Source organism: Salmo salar, chromosome 24, assembly GCF_965601325.2.
Source record: "Salmo salar chromosome 24, fSalSal1, whole genome shotgun sequence".
NCBI lineage: Eukaryota > Metazoa > Chordata > Actinopteri > Salmoniformes > Salmonidae > Salmo > Salmo salar.
In genome coordinates, this window is record NC_138314.1 from 38,356,289 (window position 1) to 38,380,163 (window position 23,875).

Genomic DNA, 23,875 nt, shown 5'->3' on the forward strand with positions numbered 1-23,875 from the left:
TGCAGGTAGATTTGTTTTGGTTAGCTTTATTTTCCAAAAGTCAAATATACAGTTTAAATAAATGTAGAATGCTTATGAGGGAAATGTAACAATTGCTCAAAGATCGACAGAAAATGCTTTGGGGTGCTTTACTTAGTTATGGAATGTTTACAGTGCTAATACAAATAGAATCAACAGTATTGAGAAGACATGCATTCATCAGTTGAACTCAAATGTACAATGTCAGCCAAGGCGTGGCTGAGGGGCCAAAATAAATGCTTGCAAGCAAATGTTCTAATACCTGAGCACAGGAGGTTGGAGGCACCTTTTAATGGGCAAGGATGGGCACGTGGTAATGGCATCAAACATGGTTTCTATGTGTTTGATGCCAATCCATTTGCACCGTTTCTTTGGAGTATAAAACAAACCTATGTGCAGACAGTTGAAGAGTGAGCAACCCACGTCTGCAGTAATGGAATGCACTTGAAGCTTGCCATGACACTGACGTAAGTAGGGGTGATCTTTACTGCTGGATGCCAAGTATGAATTGTTTGTGTTTCTCCAATCTACATAAAGCGTTGTTCAATGTGCCATAAGCTAAATCATGGGAAATGTTATTGCACTAAATTCTAATGTCACGCCCTGAGGTTCAAAGGGTTAAAGCAACAGCAGCTTTCAGGCAAAGCAGTCTTTCTCGCTACAGGTCAGAGAGGGACTGATAAGTCAATGACACCGTTGTTTTCCTTTTGCAGAACAGACGTGTGGGTTTAGTTTAAACTTAAGCGCAGGAGACCAACCGTACTTTGCAATTGTCTATCCCCACCTAAACACTTCATGTCAGTTTCAATATTGGAAGATGCATTTGTAGCTCAATTATGCAATGAAAATAAAATCTCCTTTCATGGCAAGTTGATTTCCTGATCATGTATAAGGAGCTCAACCTGCCTTTGTGCATTTCTTAAACAGGAAACCCTATGATAAACATTACCATAAATACTGCATGACATCGAGGTTGATGAGTCGCTGACTAAAGTTTCACTGCTAAGTTAGTGTTAAGCAAGGGGAAAGAGGTACATACAGAAAAGTGAAGGGTATTGGTATGTTTAATAAACAAATGTTCACCAGAATGGTTGCTTACATGAAATGTGGTGTTAAGGCACCGCACACACATATGGGTTCTTAGTAAGAGCAGGTGAGTGCCGTTTTCTTTGAGGTTTGTCTCTTTCTAGAGCTCGATGATTAAGAAGCCATAGACAAACATTTTACTAGCAAAAAATGCCTTCAGAAAAGGACCAGGATGAGTTATCGTTTACTTCCTGGTAGAGATGGAGAGCACAGGTAAGGACCTTTCTGTTTAATGCTGATAGGAAACGAACACGCTAATCTTTGGACCTGTACACATTCAGGTTTTACAACTGGATGTACAATGGCTTGATACAACGGTGAGTTTAAAAAAAATAAATGACAAGGGTTGTGTAAACGTTTTTAGGTAGACAAACTGTCGTATAATCAAAATATCAGTTGTATCACAACCATTGTGTGAAATGTTTTGTACAACAGTGTGTACGGGGCCTGAGTTGAGGACCATAGACTAGGTTGGGTCTCGTGTCAACTCCCTTATTCAGTCACATCTCTTGAGGTTTAGCACCAACACACCCCAACTATGAGTCTCTTCCAAACCTACATGGAACGTTGAGGGCTGTGGCGATCATGAAATAGTCAGCCGGTGATTGTCAAGCAAATAACTGCTGGTCTCTACGGTAATTGACTGTTACACCATCACATTAAATCCATTATTTTAGACAGTTCTAAAGAAACATGATATGAAGAAAATGTAGTCTATTTCAGAAGAACAGAATAGCATACTCTGAGTTGTCCTTATGTTAGTCCCTGATCTGGCTATCCCATATAGCTGTGGGCTACACTAGTTCATTTAGCAGACTGGAATTGCGTGGCATTATTTTATAGTATTAAGAATATAATTGAGCATTGCTGAATAAAATAGAAATCATTTGGAGAAAATATCCTTTGAGGGAGTGCGCACATGCGGCTATTCTATGTTGAGTGGTTAACATATAGGTACTCCTATATGCTTAGTTTTTTTAATGCAATGTTAGTAGGGATATGTTTTGATTTAATAGTCGCATGAAAGGCATTCGCTCTGTTTCTTGTGCAGGCTGCACACTTCAGTCTCTCAATCACTTGATAATCTCACCCTTCAGCCTATCAATTTTATATGGTCTTTACATATAGCCTACTAATATATCTGTGGAATTATTTTTTATTAGAATGGCCCACAAAAAAAATGTCATCTGTAGCCTGCACTCTAATAGCATATGGAGGTTGCATGCAGTTAAGTTTTTAATATGCAAGCATAGGCAGCGTGTCCATAAGACTAGGGGAAGCTAAGATTTTCTCAAAGTAAATTTGATTAAAATTGCCAAAATTATATAGCCTAATTAGCCTAAACCTGTCTCTACAAAAATAAATAAAATCAATCAAAATAGGCTACTAAAAAGCAGGATTCTGCCACAGAGGATAGTCCTACTTAGCTTATTTAAAATAAAAAATAAAAAGTTGTGGATTGTTTTAAATCGCATTGCGGGAAAACAGTTTGGAAAGCAAATGATTAATGCTGTAAAGGAAAGACAGTGAAAGGACTAATTGTCTTATAGTTATCAAAATTCTCAACTTAATTGAGTGAACATTGTTGGGTCAGTGCCACTTAAGTTTGTTTTTGAAAAATAATTTCCTCCAGTTTAGATGGACATGTCTCCCCTTCTCGTAGGCCTATTATATGGTCAACATCAGGAACTTTGTCACTGTCAGCGAAGTAGGCTACTCATTTTAATTTGTCCTATTAAAAAAGATGCTAATGTCTCCAGCCATATAAAGTGTAGTAGAATTGCATGAAATGTGTTTATAAAAAGGCCACATTTTTCACATGCAAAGAAGAAAAGTATCCGATATAGCCAAGGCCTGCTATACGCGCCCAGCAATGGACTGAAGTCTTTTTCTTTTCTACCAACAGTGATTCAGTTATATTATGACTATCTACTCTACTCATCACATTACAAATAGTAAGCCATCTTACATAAGTTTGCAAACGTGATTAGACATGTAATGCTTTATTATAAAAAGGTGCATTTTTATGGTGAAAATGACGAGAACATCTCACTGCACAACTCATTTCTGAACATTGTTTGGGATTTTGTGTTTTCATATATAGATTACTTTTTGTCAATGTTACTTTTGATGTACACTACGGTTCAAAAGTTTGGGGTCACTTAGAAATGTATTTTTTTATTAAAAAAACTTGTCTATTAAAATAACATCAAATTGATCAGAAATACAGTGTAGACATTGTTTATGTTGTAAATTACTATTGTAGCTGGAAACGGCTGATTTTGTTATGGAATATCTACATAGAGGCCCATTATCAGCAACCACCACTCCTATGTTCCAATGGCACGTTGTGTTAGCTAATCCTTTAGATCTCGTACAATGCTGTGTACTACTCCCTTCACAGAACAGCGCAAAGTGGCTCTAACCAGAATAGAATAGAAAGGAGTGGGAGGCCCTGGTGCACAACTGAGCAAGAGGACAAGTACATTAGAGTGTCTAGTTTGAGAAACAGATGCCTCACAAGTTCTCAACTGGCAGCTTCATTAAATAGTACCCACAAAACACCAGTCTCAACGTCAACAGTGAAGAGGCAACTCTGGGATGCTGGCCTTCTAGGCAGAGTTGCAAATAAAAAGAAAAGATGGGCAAAAGAACAGACACTGGACAGAGGAACTCTGCCAGAAGGCCAGCATCCCGGAGTCACCTCTTTGCGAGTACTATTTAATGAAGCTTCCAGTTGAGGACTTGAGGTGTCTGTTTCACAAACTAGACACTAATGTACTTGTCCTCTTGCTCAGTTGTGCACCGGGGCGTCCCACTCCTTTCTATTCTGGTTAGAGCCAGTTTGTGCTGTGAAGGGAGTAGGACACAGCGTTGTACGAGATCTTCAGTTTCTTGGCAATTTCTCGCACGGAATAGCCCTCATTTCTCAGAACAAGGATAGACTGATGAGTTTCAGAAGAAAGTTCTTTGTTTCTGGCCATTTTAAGCCTGTAATCGAACCCCCAAATGCTGATTCTCCAGATACTCAACTAGTCTAAAGAAGGCCAGTTTTATTGCTGCTTTAATCCAACATAATTGCAAAAGAGTTTTCTAATAATCAATTAGCCTTTTAAAATTATAAACTTGGATTAGCTAACACAACGTGCCATTGGAACACAAGAGTGATGGTTGCTGATAATGGGCCTCTGTATGCCTATGTAGATATTCCATAAAAAAATCTGCAGTTTCCAGCTATAATAGTCATTTACAACATTAACAATGTTTACACTGTATTTCTGATCAATTTGATGTTATTTTAATGGACAAAATGTTTTGCTTTTCTTTCAAAATCAAGGACATTTCGAAGTGACCCTGAACTTTTGAACGGTAGTGTATGTCAGTTGGTCTCTACACCGTAATAATGTGCTTTAGTTGTGATACAAATCTTATCAAAGCCTATGGGCTAGGCTACATGACTATGATTAGAAAAAGTTGCACAAAAAAAGCATGCTCTGTTTCTTACCTTATTGCACACCCTGGGCATCATTCACGAGTGATAGCCTAATATTGTCACCCATCAGACTAATCTTGTCTTTACATATACTGAAATTAGTTTTCATTAATGATGGACCATTATCTTGCACCTGTCGGAACATATGTAATCTATGCACTTAAAATAGCGAATGGAGGATGCTTTTCCCGTGGTTCATTTTCATTACAGCCAGTTAGGCTATACTCCTGTTGTAAAGAGAAGCAATGTGATTAATATTAGGAAAGTTGAGAAATACAGTAGGCTTAGCCTATTGAAAGCTGTGCCTCTTTTTAATAGAGGCCATCAAAACTCTTTTCTCACGCAATTGCATAGCCTATAAAAATGTTGTGCAACATAAGCTCTCATGAAGTGTTTGATTTGATTTTCAATGACATTTGCATTGATGTCCGAGTGATTAGAGGGACAATAGAGTGCTGAGTACCAGGCCACTAGCGACTGGCAGTTAGCACGTTTGGTAGGCTACTAATGACCATCAGCAGCATCAGAGCTCAGTTTTAAAGAAGGCTAGTCACATGGAATTTGACTGTGGTCATGACTCGTGACCGCTGGTGTGGCAGTAATACGGTCACCGTAACAGCCCTAAGCTCATCACAGTTAAGCTTTTTTTATTTATTATTTATTTATTTTTCAACACCTTCATATATTCCTACAAAAATAGTCTGCGTACTAAAATACACAGTGTTTAAAAGTACACAATGTGTGCATTTGAGATACACTAATACACAGGGTATCAAAGAACATTAGAATACACTTTAAAAATGGAGTGTGTATGTGTGGAGGGAGTGAACAGACCCCTATAGAAGGGAGGGACTCAGGGAAGACCTTCCACACCAGCGCCCCTCACTCCCATGTAGCAACGTCCCTTAGAAGGACCACGACAGCCGCTTCAGAAAATGACAATCATAACAAGATTAGACACTTTTCTAAAAATACATTCACAATGGACACTCGGGTCGGACCTCTGACACACACCCCACGAGACAGACCTCCACTGTGGCATACATGTTCACTCATGAGTCTGTCCTTTGCTCGTTTGGAGTCTCAGAGCCACCACTGGTTCGACTGTGACCGGGAGTCCACCAGTTAGAGGAACATGTACTGGTTGTCAATGGCCCGTTTGCGGCCTCTGTCTGGCTCCAGTTCGTAGTCGGAGTCCCGTTGAGTGAGGAGGGGTGGGTGGGGGTTGGGGTGACGCAGCAGAGGTCTGCGGCCCACAGACTCGCTCCGACGCAGGGGACCCGAGGTGGAAAGGTCTGGGAAGGGCGCAGGGCGTAGGAGAGGGAGCCTGGGCTGGGGCAGGGGGTCTGGAGAGGGGAGCAGGCTGGGGCTGCAGTGGGCTAGGCTGGGTTCGGAGCTCCAGCGGTGAAGGGAGAAAGGAACCAGGACAGCGGATGAACTCTGACCTGAAGACAGAGGGATCACAGAGACATTCCAGTATTTATGCTGACAGAAACAAAGACTGACTTGGAACATCCTTTTTGTGCTGAGTCCCATATACTGTATATTCCCACAGTTGTAGCAGTATTAATAGCATCTAAAGTAAAATGTATATTTTTAAAATAAGTTTGTGCCGAATGTTAATATCTTTATGTAAAGTGTTAACATCATCAAGTTTCCATGACGACACCACGGTTGTAGGCCTGATAACCGACAGCAATAAGTCAGTCTATAGGGAGGAGGTAAATTAAATGGCAGTGTGGTGCCAAGACAACTTCTCCCTCAACGTCAGCAAAACAAATGAGTTGATTGTTGACTTCAGAAAGCAGAGGAGGAAACATGCCCCGAGGCCTTGACATGGACTAAAAAAACACCACTCGTCAAGAGGGCACAACAGCGTCTCTACTTCCTAAGGCGGCTGAAGAAATTTGGCATTCTACCGCAGGTCCTCTCCAAATACTACCGCTGCACCATCGAGAGCGTCCTGCAAGGCCCTCCAGAGGGTGAAGACGGCCCAGTACATCACTGGGACCGTGCTCCCACCCCTCTAAGACATTACTTGAAACGGTGACTGAGAAAGGCCCGCAACATCATCAAGGACCCACCCCAGCTACGATCTTTTCTCTCCCTGATCGTCTGGCAGACAGTATTGGAGCATGAGGTCTGATGCCGGTTTCTATCTACAAGCCATCAGACTGCGGAACACTGGACTGACCACCTGCTCTGATTCTCCGCAGCTTAGCAGACATGCACTGTCTCACACACAGAGGTCAACTGTTTGTTTACCCACCCGCAATGACTATTAACCTGTCCGCAACCGCCTGACTACATGTGATCAAGTCCAAATCTGAGGTCTGCACCAGACCCTAACCCGCTAATATAGAAAATACTGTAGACTACAGTCAAAGACAGCGGAACAATTTTTTGACAGGAGGTGTAGGCTTTTTTGTTTGTTGCCCAATTTAGATGCACTATACAGTTGAAGTTTACATGCACTTAGGTTGGAGTCATTAAAACTTGTTTTTCAACCACTCCACAAGTTTCTTGTGAACAAACTATACTTATAGGATTATAGACGGTTAGGATATCTACTTTGTGCATGACAAGTCATTTTTCCAACAATTGTTTACAGACAGATTATTTCACTTATAATTCACTGTATCACAATTCCAGTGGGTCAGAAGTTTACATTCACTAAGTTGACTGTGCCTTTAAACAGCTTGGAAAATTCCAGAAAATTATGTCATGGCTTTAGAAGCTTCTGATAGGCTAATTTACATCAATTGGAGATGTACCTGTGGATGTATTTCAAGGCCTACCTTCAAACCTAGTGCCTCTCTGCTTGACATCATGGGAAAATCAAAAGAAATCAGCCAAGACCTCAGAAAAAAAATTGTAGACCTCCACAAGTCTGGTTCAATCTTGGGAGCAATTTCCAAATGCCTTAAGGTACCACATTCATCTGTACAAACAATAGTACGCAAGTATAAACACCATGGGACCACGCAGCCGTCATACCGCTCAGGAAGGAGACACGTTCTGTCTCCTAGAGATGAACGTACTTTGGTGCGAAAGGTGCAAATCAATCCCAGAAAAACAGCAAAGGACCTTGTGAAGATGCTGGAGAAATCAGGTACAAAAGTATTGATATCCACAGTAAAACGAGTCCTATATCGACATAACATGAAAGGCCGCTCAGCAAGGAAGAAGCCACTGCTTCAAAACCGCCATAAAAGAGCTAGACTACGGTTTGCAACTGCACATGGGGACAAAGATCGTACTTTTTGGAGAAATGTCCTCGGGTCTGATGAAACAAAAATAGAACTGTTTGGCCATAATGACCATCGTTATGTTTGGAGGAAAAAGGGGGATGCTTGCAAGCTGAAGAACACCATCCCAACCGTGAAGCACGGGGGTGGCAGCATCATGTTCTGCGGGTGCTTTGCTGCAGGAGGGACTGGTGCACTTCACAAAATAGATGGCATCATGGAGGTAGGAAAATGATGTGGATATATTGAAGCAACATCTCAAGACATCAGTCAGGAAATTAAAGCTTGGTCGCAAATGGATCTTCCAAATGGACAATGACCCCAAGCATACTTCCAAAGTTGTTGCAAAATGGCTTAAGGACAACAAAGTCAAGTTTATTGGAGTGGCCATCACAAAGCCCTGACCTCAATCCTATAGAACATTTGTGGGCAGAACTGAAAAAGCGTGTGTGAGCAAGGAGGCCTACAAACCTGACTCAGTTACAACAGCTCTGCCAGGAGGAATGGGCCAAAGTTCACCCAACTTATTGTGGGAAGCTTGTGGAAGGCTACCAGAAACATTTGACCCAAGTTAAACAATTTAAAGGCAATGCTACCAAATACTAATTGAGTGTATGTAAACTTCTGACCCACTGGGAATCTGATGAAGGAATTAAAAGCTGAAATAAATCACTCTACTATTATTCTGACATTTTACATTCTTAAAATAAAGTGGTGATCCTAACTGACCTAAGACAGGGAATTTTTACTAGGATTAAATGTGAGGAATTGTGAAAAACGGAGTTTAATTGTATTTGCCTAAGGTGTATGTAAACTTCCGACTTCAACTGTATATACACGAAAGTATGTGGACACCCCTTCAAATTAGTGGATTTGGCTATTTCAGCCACACCGTTGCTGACAGGTGTATAGAATCAAGCACACAGCCATGCAATCGCCATAAACTTTCAACTTAGGATGCCACCTTCCCAACAAGTCAGTTCCTCACATTTCTGCCCTGCTAGAGCTGCCCCAGTCAACTGTAAGTGCTGTTATTGTGAAGTGGAAACGTCTAGGAGCAACAACGGCTCAGCCACTAAGTGGTAGGCCACACAAGCTCACAAAATGGGAACACCGAGTGCTGAAGCCCGTAAAAATAGTCTGTCCTCGGTTGCAACACTCACTACTGAGTTCCAAACTGCCTCTGGAAGCAAAGTCTGCACAATTTTTATTTAACCTTTATTTAACCAGGTAGGCTGGTTGAGAACAAGTTTTCATTTACAACTGCGACCTGGCCAAGATAAAGCAAAGCAGTGCAACAAACAACAGAGTTACACATGGGATAAACAAACATACAGTCAATAACATAATACGAGAAAAAAAAGTATATTTACAGTGTGTGCAAATGAGGTAAGATAAGGGAGGTAAAGGCAATAAATAGGCCATAGTGGCAAAATAATGACAATTTAGCAATTAAACACTGGAGTGATAGATGTGCAGAAGATGAACCTGCAAGTAGAGGTACTGGGGTGCAAAGGAGCAAAAAAACTAAAAACAACAGTATGGGGATGAGGTAGTTGGATGGGCTATTAACAGATGGACTATGTGGGCTCCACCAAGATGGCTCCACCTGATGGGCTCCACCAAGAACTGTTAGTCGGTAGCTTCATGAAATAGGTTTCCATGGCCGAGCAGCCTCACACAAGTCATCATCATCTCTGTTATATGTACATATACAGTGCATTCGGGAAACAATTCACACCCCTTTTTCCACATTTAGTTACATTACAGCCTTATTCTAAAATAGATAAGAATATATATATATATATTTTTATCAATCTAATGACAAAGCGAACACAGGTTTTTTTTGGTGCAAATTTGTTGAAAATAAAAAACAGAATACCTGATTCACATAAGTATTCAGACCCTTTGCTATAAGACTCGAAATTGATCTCAGGTGTATCCTGTTTCCATTGATCATCCTTGATGTTTCTACAACTTGGAGTCCACCTGTGGTAAATTCAATTGATTGGACATGATTTGGTAAGGCACACACCTGTCTAGAAAAGGTCCCACAGTTGACAGTGCATTTCAGAGAAAAAAGCAAGCCATGAGGTCGAAGGACTTGTCCGTTGAGATCCGAGACAGGATTGTGTCGAGGCACAGATCTGGGGAAGGGTACCAACAAAAATTCTGCAGCATTGAAGGTCCCCAAGAACACAGTGGCCTCCATCATTCTTAAATGGAAGACGTTTGGAACCACCAAGACTCTTGCTAGAGCTAGCCGCCCGGCCAAACTGAGCAATCAGGGGAGAAGGGCCATGGTCAGGGAGGTGACCAAGAACCCGATGGTCACTCTGACAGAGCTCCAGAGTTCCTCTGTGGAGATGGAAGAACCTACCAGACGGACAACCATCTCTGCAGCACTCCACCAATCAGGCCTTTATGGTAGTGGCCAGACAGAAGCCACTCCTCAGTAAAAGGCACATGACAGCCCGCTTGGAGTTTTCCAAAAGGCACCTAAAGGACTCTCAGACCATGAGAAACAAGATTCTCTGGTCTGATGAAACCAAGATTGAACTCTTTGGTCTGAATGCCAACCAGAGGAAACCCGGCACTATCCCTACGGTGGAGCATGATGGTGGCAGCACCACGCTGTGGGGATGTTTTTCAGTGGCAGGGACTGGGGAAGATCCTTGATGAAAACCTGCTCCAGAGCGCTCAGACTGGGGCGAAGGTTCACTTTCCAACAGGACAACGACCCTAAGCACACAGCCAAGACAATGCACGGGTGGCTTCAGAACAAATCTCTGAATGTCCTTGAGTGGCCCAGCCAAAGCCCAGACTTGAACCTGATCGAACTCTGATCGATCTCTGGAGAAACCTGAAAATAGCTGTGCAGTGATGCTCCCCATCCAAACTGACAGAGCTTGAGAGGATCTACAGAGAAGAATGGGAGAAACTCCCTAAATACAGGTGTGCCAAACTTTTTTACATTTTATTTTATTTCACCTTTATTAACTTGTAGTGTCATACCCAAGAAGACTTGAGGCTGTAATCGCTGCCAAAGGTGCTTCAACAAAGTAGTGAGTAAAGGGTCTGAATACTTATGTAACTAACATTTCAGTTGTTTATTTATGAAATTTGTAAAATGATGGGTTATTGTGTGTAGATTGCTGAAAAAATGTAATCCATTTTAAAATAAGGCTGTAACGTAACAATGTGTCAAAAATCAAGGGGTCTGAATACTTTCCGAATGCACTGTGTGTGTACACACACACACCCCACACACACACACACACACACACACACACACTCAGCAAAAAAATAAACGTCCCTTTTTCAGGATCCTGTCTTTCAAAGATAATTCGTAAAAATCCATAGATCTTCATTGTAAAGGGTTTAAACACTGTTTCCCGATGGCAACAACTGCCCGAGTTACACCAGGAACGCACAATCCCTCCTCCAGTGCTCAGACTGTCCGCAATAGGCTGAGAGAGGCTGGACTGAGGGCTTGTAGGCCTGTTGTAAGGCAGGTCCTCACCAGACATCACCGGCAACAACGTCGCCTATGGGCACAAACCCACCATCGCTGGACCAGACAGGACTGGCAAAAAGTGCTCTTCACTGACGAGTCGCGGGTTTTGTCTCACCAGGGGTGATGGTTGGACTCACGTTTATCGTCAAAGGAATGAGCGTTACACCGAGGCCTGTACTCTGGAGCGGGATCGATTTGGAGGTGGAGTCATGGTCTGGGGCAGTGTGTCACAGCGTCATCGGACTGAGCTTGTTGTCATTGCAGGCAATCTCAATGCTGTGCGTTACAGGGAAGACATCCTCCTCCCTCATGTGGTACACTTCCTGCAGGCTCATCCTGACATGACCCTCCAGCATGACAATGCCACCAGCCATACTGCTCGTTCTGTGCGTGATTTCCTGCAAGACAGGAATGTCAGTGTTCTGCCATGGACAGAGAAGAGCCTGGATCTCAACCCCATTGAACACATCTGGGACCTGTTGGATCGGAGGGTGAGGGCTAGGGCCATTCCCCCCAGAAATGTCAGAGAACTTGCAGGTGAATTTGTGGAATAGTGGGGTAACATCTCACAGCAAGAACTGGCAAATCTGGTGCAGTCCATGAGAAGATGCACTGCAGTACTTAATGCAGCTGGTTGCCACACAAGATACTGACTGTTACTTTTGATTTTGACCCCCTCCTTTGTTCAGGGACACATTATTCTATTTCTGTTAGTCACATTTCTGTGGAACTTGTTCAGTTTATGTCTCAATTGTTGAATCTTATGTTCATACAAATATTCACACGTTAAGTTTGCTGAAAAATAAACGCAGTTGACAGTGAGAGGACGTTTCTTTTTTGCTGAGTTTATATACACACACATACAGTTGAAGTCAGAAGTTTACATACACCTTAGGCAAATACAATTAAACTCAGTTTTCACAATTCCTGACATTTAATCCTAGTAAAAATTCCCTGTCAGGTCAGTTAGGATCACCACTTTATTTTAAGAATGTAAAATGTCAGAATAATAGTAGAGAGAATTATTTATTTTAGCTTTTATTTCTTTCATCACATTCCCAGTGGTCAGAAGTTTACATAAACAATTCTACCAAATACTAATTGAGTGTAACTTGGGTCAAACATTTCGGGTAGCCTTCCACAATAAGTTGGGTGAATTTTGGCCCATTCCTCCTGACAGAGCTGGTGTAACTGAGTCAGGTTTGTCGGCCTCCTCGCTCGCACACACTTTTTCAGTTCGGCCCACACATTTTCTGTAGGATTCAGGTCAGGGCTTTGTGATGGCCACCAATACATTGACTTTGTTGTCCTTAAGCCATTTTGCCACAACTTTGTAATTATGCTTGGGGTCATTGTCCATTTGGAAGACCCATTTACGACCAAGCTTTAACTTCCTGACTGATGTCTTGAGATGTTGCTTCAATATATCCATATCATTTTCCTACCTTATGATGCCATTTATTTTGTGAAGTGCACCAGTCCCTCCTGCAGCAAAGCACCCCCACAACATGATGCTGCCACCCCCGTGCTGCACGGCTTGCAGGCCTCCCCCCTTTTCCTCCAAACATAATGATGGACATTATGGCCAAATAGTTCTATTTTTGTTTCATCAGACCAGAGGACATTTCTCCAAAAAGTACTATCTTTGTCCCCATGTGTAGTTGCAAACCGTAGTCTGGCTTTTTTATGGCGGTTTTGGAGCAGTGGCTTCTTCCTTGCTGAGCGGCCTTTCAGGTTATGTCGATATAGGACTCGTTTTACTGTGGATATAGATACTTTTGTACCTGTTTCCTCCAGCATCTTCACAAGGTCCTTTGCTTTTGTTCTGGGATTGATTTGCACCTTTCGCACCAAAGTACGTTCATCTCTAGGAGACAGAACGCGTCTCCTTCCTGAGCGGTATGACGGCTGCGTGGTCCCATGGTGTTTATACTTGCGTACTATTGTTTGTACAGATGAACGTGGTACCTTCAGTCGTTTGGAAATTGCTCCCAAGGATGAACCAGACTTGTGGAGGTCTACATTTTTTTTCCTGAGGTCTTGGCTGATTTCTTTTGATTTTCCCATGATGTCAAGCCAAGAGGCACTGAGTTTGAAGGTAAGCCTTGAAATACATCCACAGGTACATCTCCAATTGATGTAAATTAGCCTATCAGAAGCTTCTAAAGCCATGACATAATTTTCTGGAATTTCCCAAGCTGTTTAAAAGCACAGTCAACTTTAGTGTATGTAAACTTCTGACCCACTGGAATTGTGATACAGTGAATTATAAGTGAAATAATCTGTCTGTAAACAATTGTTGGAAAAATGACTTGTCATGCACAAAGTAGATATCCTAACCGACTATAGTCCTATAAGTATAGTTTGTTCACAAGAAATTTGTGGAGTGGTTGAAAAACGAGTTTTAATGACTCCAACCTAAGTGTATGTAAACTACCGACTTCAACTGTATAGTGCATCTAAATTGGGCAACAAACAAAAAAAGCCTACACCTCCTGTCAAAAATACATAAATATATATACACACACGTGTGTGTGTACGTGTGTGTGTGTGTGGTGGAGGTCAGTAACTTAGACTCACCTTGTGCGGTAGAATTGGCCACCACAAAGCTGGTGAGGGTGACGTCGCAGGCGGCGACACACTCCAGAGGTATGGCGTAGAGGCGGAAGTGACTGAGCATGTCCATGACGGAGGGGAAGCGCAGATGCTGCACCCTACACTGACCACACTCTGTTAGAGACAGACGCAGGTGCTGCAGAGGGAGAGAGCAAGAGAATAAGTCTTCTTTCAGTTTTACAAGGATCACTACATGGGACCAAGATGATGGTGCTTCTATTCAGACATCTTTATAGAGGAGATTATATCAAAAACGAAAAAGGTATTCTTCTAGATCGTGTGTGTGTGTGTGTGTGTGTGTGCGTATCACCTTGGCCTTGCCCTGGTAGTTGAAGGTGAGGACATAGTCTCCGCGGCGGGTCTCACTCTGCCTCACCAGGAAGACTCCGTGGCCCTCCAGGCCCGAGTTCTGGACCAGGTGGGCCGCCTTGACCCGCGAGATGGGGCCGTGGAACCAGGGGTACAAACACAGGAAGTGGTCCGTCTTATGGTACACCTGCTCCGAGAGGGCAAAGGTCGCAGAGCCTAGTGGGGGGGGGGGCACGACAAGCAAGGCGTAAGAATAGAATGTAATAACATTGTCATTTAGATCCACAATTAGCTCATTACCGCTATGTTCATTAGACATACATGCAGCCCATGCAGGAATCACACACACAACTCCTCAAACTGGTACAAGCACCATGCTCTGATTCTAAACGACTACTACTGCATCATTTCAAACATCAAGTTACAATAGAATCCTGAGATATTCACACACTTCCTTGTTGTGAAACGACACGCATGGGAAAGAAGGTCCGCCCCTTCCTGTCCCTGACACCCACCCTGACTCCCTGACTCGGAGCTCCCTCTCCGGTTGGCCGTCGCAGCATTGTCCATAGGGTAGGTTAGGCGTTCCAAATCCCCGCTTCCAGACCTGTTGACAAACAATGCCTTTAGTTAGCAGCAGCCAATTCACAGTGGGCTGAAACGTTAGCCTCCTGGGAATGACACTGCCATCGACTGACTTGATTTGTCAACTCCAGCCTCTGTGTAACTGCTCTTTTAACAATTCAGCATTATTCACAAGGAAGTCAAATAAAACAAATACAACATTTAGATCACACTAGTATAATATTACAATAATACACAAATGTATTATTATTTAAATTGTGTGAAGCACAGAGGGGAGCCTTGGAGGGTTGTTCACACTAGGGGAGAAAGTAAGAGAAGGAAAGGAAGAGGGAGGGCTGGGGGCCATCGAGTCTACAGGAAGCAGCAGGATGGAGGCACAAAAGCATCGGGGCTCGGTCAGGAAGCGTCTTGTTAAGTCTTGAGAACGCCACATGTTATTGTACATGAATCCCGCACCCCAAGCAACACCACACACGCATGCCCCACACACACACACACACACTTTGGTAGCCAGGTTGAGAAGGAAGACAGATCAAATCCTGCTTTAATGCTGACTACAGTTCTGAGAACTCTGAATAACAGGAAGACGAGCCTTCTCCTCTCTCTGTGAGTGCGAGTTAGCGGGTGAGAGACAGAGAGAGACACAGACAGAAAGAGAGAGGAGTTTTTACTTCTCATACATATTCAGTCCTCTGTGGCCAGTTTATTAGGTACACCACCCATTCACAAAAATGCAAGTTACTGTTCCATTCAACGTTAGAATGGACAAAACGAGCCACCTCAGTGACTTTGAGCGTGGTATGATCGTTGGTGCCAGGCGCGCCGGTTCTAGTATCTCAGAAACTACCATCTCGGGTTTACCGGTGCGAGAATGGTGCGACAAACAAACAGCATCCAGTCAGCAGCAGTACTGTGGGTGAAAACAGCTCGTTGATGAGAGGTCGAAAGAGAATGGCAAGCATCATGCAAGTTAACAGACAGACATAACAGCGGTGTGCAGAACTGCATCTCAGAATGCGCAGACGACCAAACCGGGTTCCACTCCGATCTGAAAAAAACAAGAAGCCGCTGCTCCAGTGGGGACGCGATCACCAGCACTTGACAACGGAGGAGTGGAAAAACATTGCCTGGTCCGATGAATCCTGGATCCTGTTGCGTCATGCTGATGGCAGAGTCAGGATTTGGCGTAAGCAGCATGAGTCCATTGCCCCATCCTGCCTGGTCTATATACACACACAAACCCCTAACAAAATATAAAAACGCAACATGCAACAATTTAAAAAGGAAAATCTGTCAAAAGGATCTCGTCACGGTATCTCAGTTTTCAAATTGCCATTGATAAAATTCAATTGTGTTCGTTGTCAGTAGCTTATGCCTTCCCATAACATAACCCCACCATTGGGTATTTTGTTCACAACGTTGACATTAGTAAACCGCTCGCCCAAACGACGCTATACACGCTGTCTGCCACCTGCCCGGTACAGTTGAAACCGGGATTCATCCGAAGAGCACATTTCTCCAGCGTGTCAGATGCCATCGAAGTTGAGCATTTGCCCACTTAAGTCAGTTACGACGCCTATCTGCAGTCAGGTCAAGACCCTGGTGAGGACAACGAGCATCCCTGAGATGGGTTTTGACAGTTTGTGCAGAAATTCTTCAGTTGTGCAAACCCACAGTCCGGGTGGCTGGTCTCAGACAATCCTGCAGATGAAGCAGCCGGATGTGGTGGTCGTGGGCTGGTGTGGTTACACGTGGTCTGCGGTTGCGAGGCCTGTTGGACGTACTGCCAAATTCTTTAAAACAACGTTGGAGAAGGCTTATTGTAGAGAAATAAACAAATTCTCTGCCAACAGCTCTGCTTGACATTCCTGCAGTCAAAACCTGAGACATCTGTTGTGACAAAACTGCACATTTTAGAGTGGCCCTTTATTGCCCCCCAGCACAAGGTGCACCTGTGTAATGATCATGCTGTTTAATCAACTTCTTGATATGGCACACCTTTCAGGTGGATGGATTATCTTGAAAAAGGTGAAATGCTCACTAACAGGGATGTAAACAAATGTGTGCACAAAATTTGAAAGAAATAAGCTTTTCTGGGATCTTTTATTTCAGCTTATGAAACATGCGACATGTTGGGTTTATATTTTTGTTCAGTGTAGCCTATACATATAACATCTGTAAGGTCCCATTAGTCAAGTACTGAATTTGACCCCTTCCTCTGTCCCCATACATATAACATCTGTAAGGTCCCATTAGTCAAGTACTGAATTTGACCCCTTCCTCTGTCCCCCATACATATAACATCTGTAAGGTCCCATTAGTCAAGTACTGAACTTTACCCCTTCCTCTGTCCCCCATACATATAACATCTGTAAGGTCCCATTAGTCAAGTACTGAATTTGACCCCTTCCTCTGTCCCCCATACATATAACATCTGTAAGGTCCCATTAGTCAAGTACTGAACTTTACCCCTTCCTCTGTCCCCCATACATATAACATCTGTAAGGACATTAGTCAAGTACTGAACTTTACCCCTTCCTCTGTCCCCATACATATAACATCTGTAAGGTCCCATTAGTCAAGTACTAAATTTCAAGCACAGATTCAACTACAAACACCAGGGAGCTTTCGAAGGCCTCAAAAAGAAGGGCAGTGATTGGTAGATGGGTAACAATAACAAATCAGACATTGAATATGTCTTTAAGCATGGTCAAGTTAATAATGATGCTGTGGATGATGTATTAAACCACCCAGACACCTCAAAGATGCAGTCGTCCTTCTGAACTGAGCTGCAGGATAGGAAGGAAACTGCTTAGGGATCTCACCATGAGCCCATTGGTGATTTTAAAACAGCTCAAATGGCTGTGTTGGGGGGAAACTGAGGATGGAGCAACAACATTGTTGTGACTCCACAATAATGACCTAAATGACAGAGTGAAAATAATACAAATATACAGAATAAAAACTATTCAAAAACATGCATCTTGTATGCAACAAAGCAATACTGGAAAAAAATACAGCAAAGGCAAAATCCTAAAGGAGAACCTGCTTTACACCAGACACGGAGAGGAATTCACCTTTCAGCAGGACAATAACCTAAAAGACAAAGACAAATATACACAGGAGTTGCTTACCAAGGAGACAGTGAATGTTCCTGAGCAACCAAGTTACAGTTTTGACTTAAATCTGCTGGAGAATCTAATACAATACCTGAAAATCGCTATCTAGCCATGATCCCCAACACCTTGACAGAGCTAGAAGTATATTCAAAATAAAATAGGCAAATATTGCACAATACAGGTGTGCAAAGATCTTATGAGAATTACCAAAGAAGATTCACAGCTATAGTCACTGCCAAAGGAGTTTCTAACATGCATTGACTCAGCGGGGTGAATACTTATCTCAGGTATAATTTTTCAATAATCTTTAGAAGATGTTAGAATTTTTTCCCCCACTTTGACAGAGTATTTTGTGTAGATTGTTGACCAAAAAAAAATGAAATCCATTTTTATCCCCTTATGAAACAAAATGTGAAGAAATCCAAGGGGGTTTAGACTTTCTATGATACTTTATACAGTGCATCTGGAAAGTATTCAAACCCCTTGACGTTTTCCACATGTTGTTACGTTACAGCCTTATTCTAAAATGGATGAAGTAAAACCGTTTCCTCATCAATCTACACACAATACACCATAATATTGTTTTAATACTTTGCAAATTTATTAAAAACCAAAAACACAAATATTTACATAAAGTATTCAGACCCGTTGCTATGAGACTCGTAATTGAGCTCAGGTGCATCCTGTTTCCATTGATCATCCTTGAGATGTTTCTACAGCTTGATTGGAGTCCACCTGTGGTAAATTCAATTGATTGGACATGATTTGGAAAGGCACAAACACCTGTCTATACAAGGTCCCACAGTTGACTGCATTTCAGAGCAAAAACCAAGCCATGAGGTGGAAGGAATTTTCCATAGAGCTCAGAGACAGGATTGTGTCAAGGCACAGATCTGGGGAAGGGTACCAAAACATTTCTGCAGCATTGAAAGTCCCCAAGAACACAGTGGCCTCCATCATTCTTAAATGGAAGAAGTTTGGAACCACCAAGACTCTTCCTAGAGCTGACCACTAGGCCAAACTGAGAAATCGGGGGAGAAGGGCCATGGTCAGGAAGGTGACCAAGAACTCTGACAGAGCTCCAGAGTTCCTCTGTGGAGATGGGAGAACCTTCCAGAAGGACAACCATCTCTGCAGCACTCCACCAATCAGGCCTTTATGGTAGAGTGGCCAGACGGAAGCCACTCCTCAGTAAAAGTCACATAACAGCCCGCTTGGAGTATGCCAAAAGGCACATAAAGAACTCTCAGACCATGAGAAACGAGATTCTCTGGTCTGATGGAACCAAGATTGAATGTCTGGAGGAAACCTGGCACCATCCCTACGGTGAAGCATGGTTGTGTCAGCATCATGGTGTGGGGATGTTTTTCAGCGGCAGGACTGGGAGACTAGTCAGGATCGAGGCAAAGTTGAAAAGAGCAAAGTACAGAGAGATCCTTGATGAAAACCTGCTCCAGAGCGCTCAGGACCTCAGACTGGGGCAAAGGCTCACCTTCCAACAGGACAATGACCCTAAGCACACAGCCAAGACAATGCAGGAGGTGCTTCAGGACAAGTCTCTGAATGTCCTTGAGTGGCCTTGCCAGAGGCTGGACTTGAACATCTCTGGAGAGACCTGAAAATAGCTGTGCAGCAACGCTCCCCATCCAACCTGACAGAGCTTGAGAGGATCTGCAGAGAAGAATGGGAGAAACTCCCCAAATACAGGTGTGCCAAGCTTGTAGCGTAATACCCAAGCTGTAATCGCTGCCAAAGGTGCTTCAACAAAGTACTGAGTAAAGGGTCTGAATACTTACGTAAAAGTATTTATTTTGTATTAATTATCAAACATTTAAAAAAAAAAAAATGTTTTAACTTTGTCATTGTGGGTTATTGTGTGTAGATTGATGAGGGGGAAAAAACGATTTAATCAAAGACTGGAAAAAGTCAAGGGGTCTGAATACTTTCCGAAGGCACTGTATCTCAAACACACATGAAAAATAGCTGCACACATGCACAAACTTATGAATATGCACAATCATATAATCAAGCCATGGGTCTCCAATAGCTCATCATTCCCTGCACACTTCAGCCATTTAATACGGGATTTCCATTTTGAAGACAAATGTGGAATCCTAATAGCATTATGCTAACTACTAGATGTCAGTACTGCAGGAGAGAAATGCATGAGACTAAAATGTGTGTGTGTGCTCGAGAGAGAACCCTTGGGACATGGGTGCTGCAGAGCTGAAACCGTGTTGGCCTCAGAACGGGAAGTGAGATGGAGAATCCAGACATCTGCAGAAAGGTCCTTAAAATTCCCCCACTGAGACTCACACCTCCCCCACGCTTCCTCTTTCACAGGGCTGCACCTGACACAGCTCCGCAGCCACGCACGCACACACAACACAAAGCTAGATGAAGAAAAAGGCTGACAGTAGACAGGGAGAAGAGTAGCATGATAAATAGTGGTAACATTTAGGTTAGATGTGGCACGTCTCTCACCTGTTGTTTATCCATTCTTTAATTTCTGTTGTCCAGGAGCTGACCTGTTGGTCATTGTCGGTCTCAAATATGAGACTACCTGGATAGTGATTAACCTGGGGAGGAGACAAGACTGCTGGTTAAGGAGATGCACACACACAGACACACAGAAAGACGTGACACGCGCACACAGACATGTCACACAAACGCACGCACGACACACACACACCCCCCACACAGACGTGACACACGCACGCACAGACGTGACACACGCACGCACAGACGTGACGCACCTACGTGACACACGCAAAGACGTGGCGCACGCAAATGATGCACACACTTGACGCGCGCACGCACAGACGCGACACACACGCGACAGACGTGACGCACGCACGCACAGACGTGACGCACGCACGCACAGACGTGACGCAGCACGCACAGACGTGACGCACGCACGCACAGACGTGACGCACGCAAACGCGGCACACACACAAGAACTGGAATAGGAAGAAACTAAGGCAAGTTTGGCAGAGGGTATGTGTGTCAAATCAAATCAAATTTTATTGGTCACATATACATATTTAGCAAATGTTATTGCGGGTGTAGCGAAATTCTTGTGTTTCTAGCTCCAACAGTGCAGTAGTATCTAACAATTCACAATACACACACGTCTAAAAGTAAAATAATGGAATTAAGAAATATATAAATATTAGATTAAGCAATGTCAGTGGTATTGACTAAAATACAGTAGAATAGAATACAGTATATACATATGAGATGAGTAAAGCAGTATGTAAACATTAAAGTGGCCAGTGATTCCAAGTCTATGTATATAGGGCAGCAGCCTCTAAGGTGCAAGGTTGCATCATGTCCTGTAGGTGTCCTGGAGGGCAGGTAGTTTGCCACCAGTGATGCGTTGGGCAGACCACACCATCCTCTGGAGAGCCCTGTGGTTGCAGGCGGTGCAGTTGCCGTACAAGGTGGTGATACAGCCTGACAGGATGCTCTCAATTGTGCATCTGTAAAAGTTTGTGAGGGTTTTAGGGGCCAAGCCAAATTTCTTCAGCCTCCTGAGGTTGAAGAGGCGCTGTTGCGCCTTCTTCACCACACTGTGTGTGGTTGGACCATTTCAGATCATCAGTGATGTGTACGCCGAGGAACTTGAAGCGTTTCACCTTCTACTCTGCAGTCCCGTCGATGTGGATAGGGGCGTGCTCCCTCTGCTGTTTCCTGAAGTCCACGATCAGCTCCTTTGTTTTGTTGATTTTGAGTGAGAGGTTATTTTCCTGGCACTACTCTCCAAGGGCCTTCACCTCCTCCCTGTAGGTTGTCTTGTCATTGTTGGTTATCAGGCCTACTACTGTTGTGTCGTCTACAAACTTGACAATTGAGTTGGAGGCGAGGGAGTACAGGAGGGGGCTGAGCACGCACTCGTGGGGCCCCTGTGTTGAGGATCAGCGAAGTCAAGGTGTTGTTTCCTACCTTCACCACCTGGGGGCGGCCCGTCAGGAAGTCCAGGACCCAGTTGCACAGGGCGGGGTTCAGACCCAGGGCCCCGAGGTTAATGATGAGCTTGGAGGGTACTATGGTGTTGAATGCTGAGCTATAGTCAATGAACAGCATTCTTACATAGGTATTCCTCTTGTCCAGATGGGATAGGGCAGTGTGCAGTGCAACAGCATCGTCTGTGGATCTATTGCGGCTGTAAGCAAATTTGAGTGGGTCTAGGATCAGGTAAGGTAGAGGTGATATGATCCTTAACTAGCCTCTCAAAGAACTTCATGATGACAATAGTGAGTGCTACGAGGCGATAGTCATTTAGTTCAGTTACCTTTGCTTTCTTGAGTACAGGAACAATGGTGGACATCTTGAAGCAAGTCGGGACAGCAGACTGGGATAGGGAGAGATTGAATATGTCCGTAAGCACTCCAGCCAGCTGGTCTGAGGGCGCGGCGAGGAATTGCCGCCTGGGCCGGCAGCCTTGCGAGGGTTAACACGCTTAAAATGTCTTACTCATAGCCATGGAGCACGAGAGCCCACAGTCCTTGGTAGCAGACAGCTTCGGTGGCACTGTGTTATCCTCAAAGCGGGAGAAGGTGTTTAGCTTGTCCGGAAGCAAGACATCGGTGTCCGCGACGTGGCTGCTTTTCCCTTTGTAGTCCGTGTCTGTAGACCCTGCCATATACAGTGAAGGAAAAAAGTATTTGATCCCCTGCTGATTTTGTACATTTGCCCACTGACAAAGAAATGATCAGTCTATAATTTTAATGGTAGGTTTATTTGAACAGTGAGAGACAGAATAACAACAAAAATCCAGAAAAACACATGTCAAAAATGTTATAAATTGATTTGCATTTTAATGAGGGAAATAAGTATTTGACCCCTCTGCAAAACATGACAGTACTTGGTGGCAAAACCCTTGTTGGCAATCACAGAGGTCAGACGTTTCTTGTAGTTGGCCACTACAAGCCTTGTGTAACAAACTGAGATTAGGAGCACTCCCATTAAGAGTGTGCTCCTAATCTCAGCTCGTTACCTGTATAAAAGACACCTGGGAGCCAGAAATCTTTCTGATTGAAAGCGGGTCAAATACTTACTTCCCTCATTAAAAAGCAAATCAATTTATAACATTTTTGACATGCGTTTTTCTGTTGTTATTCTGTCTCTCACTGTTCAAATAAACCTGCCATAAAAATTTTAGACTGATCATTTCTTTGTCAGTGGGCAAACGAACAAAATTAGCAGGGGATCAAATACTTTTTTCCCCTCACTATACGTCTCGTGTCTGAGCCGTTGAATTACAACTCCACCATGTCTCTGTACTGATGTTTTGCTTGTTTGATTGCCTTATGGAGGGAATAACTACACTGTTTGAATTCGGCCAGATTCCCAGTCACCTTGCCACGGTTAAATGCGGTGGTTCACACTTTCAGTTTTGCGCGAATTCTGCCATCTATCCACAGTTTCTGATTTGGGTAGGTTTTAATAGACAGTGAGTACAACATCTCCTATAGAGTTCCTGATGAACTCAGTCACCGTATCCGTGTATTTATGATATTCTCAGAGGCTACCCGAAACATATCCCAGGCCGCATGATCAAAACAATCTTGAAGCATGGATTCCGATTGGTCAGACCAGCGTTGAATAGACCTTAGCACGGGTACTTCCTGTTAGAGTTTCTGCCTATGGGAAGGGAGGAACAAAATAGAATTGTGCTCAGATTTGCCGAAGGGAGGGCCTTGTAGGCATTTCGAAAAGTTGAGTAGCAGTGGTCCAATGTTTTTCCAGAGCGAGTACTACAGTCAATGGGTTGGTCTAACTTTGGTAGCGGTTTCCTCAAATTTGCTTTGTTCAAATCCACAGCTACAATAAATGCGGCCTCAGAATATGTGGTTACCAGTTTGTATAAAGTCCAGTGTAA

The 23,875-nt window shown here is 43.4% G+C and overlaps 1 protein-coding gene across 2 annotated transcripts in view; it reads right to left on the minus strand.

Annotated features, from left to right (window-relative positions):
* Positions 1–10: 10 nt before the first annotated feature.
* The window catches only part of sh2b3 (SH2B adaptor protein 3), a 74,255-nt gene continuing 50,390 nt past the window's right edge, over positions 11–23,875 (minus strand). For both annotated transcript variants that reach the window (XM_014172546.3, XM_014172547.3), the window contains exons 4-8: positions 20,476–20,570; positions 14,803–14,894; positions 14,289–14,503; positions 13,943–14,114; positions 11–6,042 (exon numbers count right to left, since the gene is read on the minus strand). In XM_014172546.3, the coding sequence (XP_014028021.1) occupies positions 5,723–6,042; positions 13,943–14,114; positions 14,289–14,503; positions 14,803–14,894; positions 20,476–20,570 (894 nt within the window). In that variant the 3' untranslated portion in view covers positions 11–5,722. The remainder of the gene's footprint in view (positions 6,043–13,942; positions 14,115–14,288; positions 14,504–14,802; positions 14,895–20,475; positions 20,571–23,875) is intronic.